Source organism: Oryzias melastigma, linkage group LG5, assembly GCF_002922805.2.
Source record: "Oryzias melastigma strain HK-1 linkage group LG5, ASM292280v2, whole genome shotgun sequence".
NCBI classification, from domain to species: Eukaryota; Metazoa; Chordata; class Actinopteri; order Beloniformes; family Adrianichthyidae; genus Oryzias; species Oryzias melastigma.
Genome location: NC_050516.1, coordinates 13706708 through 13717013, shown reverse-complemented (window position 1 = coordinate 13717013; position 10306 = coordinate 13706708). Strand labels below are relative to the sequence as shown.

At 38.5% G+C, this 10306-nt stretch overlaps 1 protein-coding gene across 1 annotated transcript in view; it reads right to left on the bottom strand.

Moving 5' to 3' along the window:
• Window positions 1-10306, bottom strand: part of LOC112144627 (metabotropic glutamate receptor 7) — a 224648-nt gene that overhangs the window by 57672 nt on the left and 156670 nt on the right. The window contains exon 7 of the mRNA XM_024269253.2: window positions 6949-7088. Within this exon, the coding sequence (XP_024125021.1) occupies window positions 6949-7088 (140 nt within the window). The remainder of the gene's footprint in view (window positions 1-6948; window positions 7089-10306) is intronic.

Genomic DNA, 10306 nt, shown 5'->3' with positions numbered 1-10306 from the left:
TTTGACAAAATACCACTTACAAAACACTAGTTCGGATGACAGAGTCTACTCAACAGGATCTACCTGTTTTACGTTTTGGCTGCTCACTTTAGGGGTCCCCATGGTGAGTCATCTGCCTCCCTCTGTCTTTATTTTCTGCCTCTTCCTCATTCTTGGCATGTATGTGTTTTTTTTCACATCTATGAACCTCATTTTTTGGACTTACCTCCTTTGTTTAGGTACATGTTTTATTACTGATATTAACATCATTTTTGCCGCACGCAGAAAAACAAGCATTCAGGACTACATAACAACTCAGCCCATTATGGGCAAAACAGTAGTTGTTCAGATTAAAGACACCATAATACAACAAAAAAGTACAAATTGTCTTTAATGGTACATGTAGAACATTATTTAATTGGTTTTATAAAACCTTGTTTTTTCCTGCAGAGTTTGGATGGAAAAACATTACAAACATAAAGAGATACTCTTCAATCCCTCTACATGTTAAACATGTTCTATAATGAGAATCATGAAGCTCTGTGCCCACTGAAACACCATTTGAAGGCATTATAAAAAGCCTGCACTGACAAAATGTGAACTTAAAGGTAGAAAACCTTAAGCTGTTGGTTTTATCAATAATTTTAGCAAAAATTCATAATTGAGGTGATGTGCGAAAATTTAATTATTTAGGACAACCAAAATCTAGTTAGTAGAGAAACACTCTTCTTTAAGAATGCCTGCAGATTGGAGGGTTTCTTCACAGACCATGATGCTGTTTTAGCTCCTGGGGCATTTGAGAGGGGGTCAACTGCAGCACCAGCTGCTCATTGAAAAGAAAATAAAACTGGGCTTCAGCCATTGTCTGATAAAACCAGATTATGTATTTATTTTGCTGTTGTGTTTACAGAACTCTATGGGCATGTGACTCGTGTCACCTAGCCCATGGTGTTCACTCTGAACATGAGAGGAGGAGCATCTCTTTTTTAGCATCTCTTTTTTAAAAACTTTTTACTAGTCCGCCAGTCTAACATGGAAGAGGCTTGATTCTAAATGTCAAAGCGATGCTAATCTCCTGAATCTTGCTCCAGGTTCTTTCCCTTGCAGTTTTAGTCTGATATGTGAAAGACTTGGTGTCATATAATTCTGGCAGGGCACAAACTACAATTTTTAACTTCTCCTTAATGATCAAATTTCAAATGGTTGGAACTTCTGTGAATTATGGGACACCATTAACACGTCAGTACCAAATCCAAGTCTCTGATTAGTCAAAGGTTGACCTCATTTAAACTTTCAAAGAGCGTTCAATAGCCACAGGTTTTACTTATAGCCCAAAAATGGTCTTAAAATTTTTCGTAGCTACATGTAAATGCAAGAGTTTTGAATGTTGAAGCCCAAAATGAAAGTTTACGCATGTTTGCAAAGACTTTTCATCTAAAGTCATCGCTTGAACGCCGAGGATGGTGTGAACGAAGCTCTACTATATTATATACATTACAAATTACAACATAACATAATACTAGGCACTTTATACTGACATGTACAGTAATGAGACAGTAAACATTGTGCTTAAGCATAAGGTAAACATTCTAAAGATAATCATTGCTAAGAGATCAGAGGCTAAGACTGCAAAGCTAAAGCTGCTAACATGCCAAACACAATATTTTTAACAAAAGTGGAAGAAAATTAGACAATCAAAAGCTCTTAGCCTGGAAACAATCAGTCCTGCGGTGGAAAACATGAGCTGTGTCGATTCTTATGCTGACAGGACAAAGGAGTGTTTGTTGTATTGTTCTGCATTTAAAATAAAGAAGCAAGGAAATCTAAAAAAAATGTCCCTAAATGACTATTTTTTTCTTTTTTTAGCCTAATTAAATACTGTTTTCTAAAATGACTAAATGTAATGATGTATTTAGATACTGTTTTGAGTTCAGAACAGTCTTGATCGGTGTAACGGATGATTCGGATGAAGCAGATCTCACTGACAGTGTATGTGGAAAGCTTTGACAGGTTTCTGCAGAGGCACGTGTCAGGTTTCACTAAAGCTCAGACTCCAGGTTGCTGCCTTTTAGTGGCCGCACTCTTTTTACCAGACTGCAAACTCAGATATACAGCTGTGTGTCTGCACAACCTTTTTGGCACATGAAGGAGCTGTCTGCAGATTTAGCCCAGCGTGGGTGTGAGGTTCAGCTGCTGCATTCATCCTGACACAGACTCACCTGACTGTGGTTCATCCAGGAACTTTGTTATGCCTGTAAAGGCAGTCCAATAAAGAGAGGAGTGAAAGTCTGCTAAATGAGAAGTTTTCTGCTGCAAAGTTATCAGAGTTTTCTTCGGTGGATCCGAGCAGACGACTAAAAGCTGTCCCGGTGCAGATTATGGCCAAATAAACCCTGACAGAGATCCATCAGACCGAGACGCAGCCTGATTGACCCATTAAGCCACAGCAAAGCTCTGCGCCAGCAGGAAGACTCACAGCATAAGGAAGCTGAGCAGAAAGCCTCCACTGGTTTTGTGTGAGTGCCTTCACAGATCATACATGTCAGTCCAAAACATTAAGATAATTGAGCCACACATAACAAAAAGCCTCCAGGGCTGAGCCTCTCTTCTTCTGCGACTCTGTTAACACTCAGTTCAAACAAAGGTTACTTATTCTCTCCGTATATACTCATCATTCTTCGGAGCCTTGATGTCAAATCATTCTCCAATACCAGTTTTACACGTTCCTTCGCTAATTCATATTAGGCTGCGCTGTTACGCTTGAACATATAGCTCCAGTAATGGCTCCCCTTTGCAACATGAAGAGCAACACTCCGTGAAATACACACTGAGGAGTTATGAGGATGGAGTGAAAGAAGCAATAATGAGATGCCTAATAGCAACAACTCTGCCACATCTGGAGCACCGGGGGCTGTTGAGGTGAATAATTTAGTGTTGTGAAAGAGCAGAGACGTGGTCTTGCATTCAGAGGAGGAGCACAGTCTCTGCTGACGACAGAAAGAGGCCGAGGGGCCAAAAGTTCTCTGCAAGAGTGACCGACACCAGAGGCCAAATCTCCAACCAGACGCCCAAAAAAGAGGGAGTGAAGGAGAACACTTCATGTTCCTGCTTAAAAAATGATAGATAAAATCACCCTTAACCTATCAAGGCCTTTTCTGTGGGATTTCACTATAGAGGTATTTCTGTAGACACTGAGAGATCTTCCAATATCTTTAGAAACTATCAGGTTGAGCTGAAACTTGATGGTTTTTGATTCGTTTTTATTTCATAAACTACAATATTGTCCATCAATAAAAGGATGTTTGTATTATAAATGCTCAATATGGTAAACATATTTAGCACTTCATCACCTTCAAAGTCCTTTACAGTCTCATTGTCACACACACAGAGATATCCACTGCCTTACATTGGCACCAACCCATAACCATCAAGAGGAATGTGGGATCAGCGTCTTGCCCAAGGATACTTTGAAACATGGGTGAGGAAAGTGGTAACCTGTGATCTTCTGATCAGGGGTTGGCAGCTCTACCTCTGCTCCGTGGCCACCCCATCTGCCCCAATGTCTTACGTGTGCCTCCCCTCAGAGTCTGAATGAAGTTGTGAGAAACACAGAGAAGTGAAAATGACTGGATTGGGTTGTTTTCTCTCATGGCATCTGGGAGTCGCTTTAGCTCGGGGCAGAGCAGCCGTCTGCCAATCGTTTAGTTTGTGGCTTAATTCCCGGCCCTGGCTGCCAATGTGTCCTTGAGCAAGACTCTTAACCCCACACGTCCCTGTTGAGAGTGCAGTGAACCCTGAGTAGATGTTGGATGACTTCACACTTCATTTGCATTTTTTTGTAATGGTCTTTGAGTGTGTTTCTACATTACAGATCTCATTGGGACTTTTACTGGCTTTGTTATGATCATTTTAACAAGCCTTCATTCATAATCTCTAAAAATAACTAAAATACACCAGGGATAGACAACTCCAGGCCTCGAAGGCCACATTCCTACATGTTTTCCAGCATAGCCTGCTCTATCATGCTCTACTTGGCTGGACACACCTGAACCAGGTAATCAGTCAGGAGTGGAGCTTGGATATCTGGAAATTGTGCAGACACAGCAGCCCTCGAGGACTGAGGTTGTCTATCGCTGCTTTAGACCAAAATCTTTCCGTTTATTCATCCTTGGTAGTGGGATTCTTGTCACAAGGCCAAACCCCCTTGAGTTAAAGGAGTTTACCCTTTCTCTAAAAGAGCTCCTACCACCCTGAAGGCAATGCATTTCTGCTAACTGTGAGAGGAGGAATCTGTGAGTAAAATGTCCACATACTTAAAATCCCCCACCTGTGGAAGAGACTCATTTCTGACCTGGAGAAGGTATTCTACCTTTTTCTGACTGAGGATCATTTCCTTAAACATGGAGGGGCTGATTCTCAACCCACCTGCTTTACACTTAGTGGCAAATCACTCCAGGAAGAACTGATGAAGCCAAAGAACCAACACCATCTGAACACAAGAGAAATGAAACTCCTGTAGTCCAACTCTTCATCCATTTGGCTTTGCCATGAAATTCTTTCAATAAAATTAGGGCAATGATCAAAGGTAAAGGTCAACTCTGAAGGAAATTCTCACTTATGGTGAGAGCCAAGAACAGTTTGCAAAGGAATTGAATGGCCTTGCGCCCAACAAGGGCCAATGCTTGTGCACTCCAGAGTAAGATATTCTGTGGGACATGATCAAGTGTCCTTTTCAAGTCTATAAACTGATGAACTGTATGTAAAAAATCTTCAATTTAAGAAGTAAAGAGCTGGTTCTGTCCAAATATTTTGTTTGGAAATCATTCTACAATTTTAACATGTGATTTAGCATCAGTTTAAAGATGGATGCCCTTCTTGATCTAACCCTTGGCGGTCACCTGAACATGGAAGTTGCTCACTGAGACACTAGAAAGTGGTCCCAAGTTTTAGCTATAACTTAAGCCTCGTTTCCACTGAGCGGTCTGGTCCAGAATGGTACGGTAAGGAGTGGTACGGTCCAGTTGGTGAGCGTTTCCGTTCAGTTAAGCCTCGCTTCATCTAAGCAGCTTGTTTTTACAGCGCATATGTGGTGCAGACCGCTAGTGTGTCATTGCATCATTGTAGTGTAAAGACTAGTAAAGCAACAACAATTGAGGTCATCCAGCAGCTCGTCTTTTTCTTGCTTTACTTCTGGTACATTGTGTATAACAGGAATTTAATGTTGTTTGAAAGAAGATTGTGTACAGCTAAGATGAATACCACCATTAGAAATTTTAGCTTAAATAAACACTATAGTGGTGCTTTCTAATGTCGTCATCACTTTCTGCCAATCAAGAGTGGCTACAGCTTTTCAATAGACCTACAACCGATGGAGCCCCCAAGAAATGCGGTTCGGTACCGTTTAATGGGTCCATTTTACAGTGGAAACGCTCAAAATATTGGACCGTATTGTACCTCTCAGTGGAAATGAGGCTTTAATGGTCCAAGTGGTTTCCCATCCCGAGGTAAGCTAAGACTAATTAGACCAAACCTTGCTTAGCTTCAGGGATCAGAGGGGATTGAGCATTTTTACGGTGGTACAACTGTGCTTGTTAAGATGTGTTCATCTCAAACAGAAACTACAAACTCTAGAGCTTTAGATGATTGACAGGAAGCAGAAAAAACTGAAGAAACATGACAAATTAGGGAACTAAATGGAAATGTGTCAGGGTGAGGTATCACTGTGTTGACAGACAAGTCAACACAACTAAAACTTTGATGCCTGTAGCTTCCCCTCTCTTAAAGCAGGACTGAGGCACGCTCGGTCTTACACCACATCCTCACTCTGGTATCCACAGCAACAGCCTGCCGGGTCTTTCCTTGTGCTCGCAGAGTCAGAAGTCCTTCATAATTCAGCAGCTTTTCCAGTCAGAATCTAAGAGCATTTCAGCTTCATAGAAGAAGAATAATGAAACTCCAGCAGCAACCGGTGGATTACAGTCACAGCCACAATGACTCTGCACTCATAAATGAAAATTAAATCTCTGTTTTGACTCTCAAAAGCACAAACACATGCTTGTGATGCACACCGTCTGATCTCAGTGTGTAAGTAAAACAAGCACACAAACTGTTGTTGGCTGAATGAATAATATCAACTAAATCTGCTGCTCCTATGCACATAAGCCTTTTACCGCAGTCCTTTTGGTGGGCTAATAAATTCATAAACCCCCTCACGCTTTTAGATAATCTCTGAATATCAGTCCTGACCATGTCTCCAATTAGCTTCTGTGTGGAAGCAAAACCTGGTGTAAACTGGCCCTCTAATCCCCCTGGGGGTCCCAGTCAGAGCGAAATGAACTACAGAGCAGCTTGTTGCAGGAGTTTATTAATATAACTGGATGACAATGAGATAAATTTGCTCCTTGTTTAGCAAAAAATAAATAATTGTGGTGACGCTTGTATAATTTACATATATGACTGCTTTTTTCCGTTTTTTCATTTTTAGGTGATAATTATGTAACCTGTTTGCCGATTTGGATGACCATTCCTGATATGGATGACCATTCCTTTCAGCTTTACTTTAACCTTTAAGAAAAAAAAAAAAAACTAAGGTTTTTGCTGCCTTTTGGGAATAATACGCACAATGTTTTTAAAATTATGTTTTCCAATCAACATAATGTGTTGCATACGATGCCAAACACCATAAAACAAGTCTATTAGAAACAAACACAAAAAAAGTATTTTTCCTATTTTTTATGCATTGTCCATTTCTAGCTGTTCACCTTATTTATTGTCAGAGTGGTCATCCTTATACCCTTCTCATGATATAAACACCAGCTGGATAAGTACTGATTTTAGAGGGCGTGACCCATATTTGTCAACCTTTCCTTAAAAAAAGTTTTAAAACAGTCTTATTTTATTATTCCTGGTTTGCATGACAAATATTTTAGGTACCAAGGACAGTGAGCAGGCATCATGGTGAAGACTCACGTTGAGCTGCAGCGTCTCAGTCCACTGTCCAATAATGCGGTAGCCTGGTCCAGTGACGTTATCCCACTGATACTGGAACAGGTCATAGCGTCCTGGGGCGTCGCCATTTTTGTTGAAAGTGACTCCAGTTCCAGCACTTCCTGTAGAGGAAAACCAGGTCAGTCAGTCAACCCCCTCAACAAAGATTTCTCTGAACTGTGTTTTATCAGATGTCCACTTATGTTAACAAAGTAGATTCATTCACAACAAGTGAGTCTTTAATTAGAGGCTTCATTGAAACATGGACAACTGCAAATTTTCAGCCATGAAACTTTATTGTTACATGAAAACACATTAGCCTGGAAAAAAAATATTCAGAATTGACTTTATGAAAAACTGTGAACTTAAGAACTTAAGAATCATTGATTATTGCTCAAGTAGTGGGAAATATCTGTGATCATACATTCACACTGGGTTGGGAAGTTTGCATTTAAGTGACCACTTCCAATGAAAAGTCTATGTAAATGCATGTATATTGGCGTAGTGAGTCTCCATGATCAAAAACTCTGGTGTTCACGTGCCGCTATGCAAGTTTTGAAGTCCGTTTTTGGGTTCTATGTAAAAAATACCATTTGCCATTTTTTTTCACACTAAGATGTCCAGTAAAAGGAAAAATAAGTGGAGGTATGAAGGTTTTTTTTGTTGTTGTTGAAGTTCAGCCCCAAAATATACCAGAAGTTTTGATAAATGTCTTTTTCTTCTGGTGTTCTGTTTTTTTTTCCATAAAATATTTACGTTTTAGTTTTGCCCTGAACAAAAAGTGAATAAAAGTACGAAAGAGTCTTCAAAATAATGCTTTATTTCATTCATTTCTGCAAGGTTTCCATCAACAAATATGTAACAGAAGCAGCAGCCTGCAGAAAACAGAGGATGCAAAAAGTTGCTTTGTACAGCCCATCTTGACAACATGCACCGTCTTCTGAATGTTGAGCTGCAGCCGCTTCACTCAATTGATTCTGATGAGTTTGCAGTTTTGGGTCAGAGCTGGATCTTCTCTCAGGATGGATCTTCAGCCTGTCCTCTTTGTATTCGCCTTTCATCCATCCTCCCAGCTACTTTCTGCTCTGCATCGCTGCTTCAAAGATGCAGTTTCTGTTTTATTAACTTCAGCTCGTCTCACTTTGGAGAAAGTCTCTTTCAATTCTCTTTGAAAGATTAAATAAAGTGAGGCAGGCAGAGACACAGGAGAGCAGAAAACGTGGGGAGAGAGGCGACACTCCAGAGTGAGATTCAGGAAGCAGTCTTGGGAACAACCAAAAATTCAGTATTTCTGCAGTTACAATCAAACTCTTAAACCTGTTTTGCATTTGATCATTTTGTTGTTGGGATTCTCTAAATTTCTTTTTGAGCCTCACGCCTTCGAATTTTTATTTTACAAGCTGAAAAGCTAAAAAAGTTCAGACACTACAATGAAATAAAGAACTATTTATGTAGCAAAACATCAATTTTGTTGCTTTATAAACTAATATAAAAATTAAACATATCTTAAGCTTTAGAAAATAGAGAAACATTGTGTATTAGTTTGAGATTTGTTGCTATTTCTCCATCTTTTTTGTGATTTTTAGACCTAAATTTTAAAGAGCAGTTATCCACATGGAAAAAACATGGGTTTTTGTGCTTGTCCAGCAATATATATATATATTCTGTTCATCATCTCCCATTTTGAAATGTATGTATTCAATTTAATTTTTTTGTCTTATGTAGAGGGTAAAGTTTAGAAAATCTTCTCTATCATGCTCAGACTTCATTGAGTCAAATCATCGAAAAACATGTCAATAATATAAACAGTAAAACTTTAAACGACTCTCAAATGAGAGACTTTGCTCCCATGCTTTTCTTTAAAAGTGATTTCTTTTTTCCACCGATGTGAGCATTTTCTCCCTCAGGTCAAGGAACTGAGCGGAAAACAAACTTAGAAAAACATGATGATCTGTAAGTCCATCCAAGTTGCTTTTTTTTTTTTTTTTTTTTAAGTAAGGGCAGAACCTGAACTTGATCAAACATTACATGAAATGACCTGCAGCTTTCACCTTAAGCGTTGCAGTGGGAAAAACAGGAAGACCATCGAAAAAAAAGAAAAAAGAGAAAACTGGTGTCAGACAGACTTCAGATTTGCTGAATTTGGCAGGATTTTAGTTAGATTTTTGCTTTGGGTTCCAACTGATTTCAGCAGATTTTGTTTCATTTCATTCTTCTGTCTGTAACTTGAAGTTCCAAATACTCCAGCTCAATTTTATTTAACTCTTTGTGTTCTAAGGTTTATGGTTCCGTTAAAAAAAAAAAAAAAAAATCAAATTTTTTCATCAACCTGCTCCGTTCTTGAAAAAAAAAGTTTATCCAGAGGGCAAATGTAAAGTGAGATAGTTTGTTCCTGATAACCAGACATTAAATCTGAGCTGTTTTAGATGTGCTCACTAAAACCTGTGCCTGTAGCCACTTCTCAAATTCAACATGAGGAAGCTGATTTATTTATTTCTTACAGTAATTATTGGTAAAACTTTAGATGATGTGCTGTAAAACACCCAGTAATAATGTTGATTAACATATTTAAACATTTGTTAAGCTTGTAAGCAGTTCATTAATATAGCCTTTGTAAACAATGGCCTCACATTAGATGGCAAAGAACATTCTTAAGTATTTTAATAACCCTGTGCTAATAAATGTCTTACTAATACCCTATAAACACAGTAATAGTGTTTGTTAATGTGTTAATGAAGCTTGTTAATGAATCTTAATGTAATGTGTTTCAGAAATATTTCCCTTTTTTAATTAAATTTGCTGACATTTTTTGATTATTTTCCCCCCTAAGTTAATATAAAATTGTTGTCTTCATTGGAAACCATAATTAGCTAAATAACAGAATTCTCATTTGTAGATATTTGAAATACTTAGAAACAAATGCTTCCCTGTATGGCATCATGGCTAATTTATCATCAGGGTAAGAAATTAACAAACACCATAAAGAACAGTTTGAACCCTCATTATTAAAGTTCACCTGCAAGAAGCCCAAAGGTCAGATGTTCATGTTTTTACATTTAGTCTACAATTTTCCCATCAGCAGATGACATGAACATTATATTATTCATGAAAAAAGTATTTCATGACTAATCCCAGACGTGACCACAATCTTTTAAAAAATGTAGAGAAAAATCTAGTAAACATGCTACTGAAACTCATCATCCTCAAAATCTTAAAACAGAGCCAAAGAAGTTCCAAAAAGAAATCTTTTCATTTTAGATAGACACAAAGATCTTTCATTTCGAAAGGGGAATCTACTGTTAGTGGTTGATCAAAGCGTTTTTTTTTTTTTTTTTTTTTT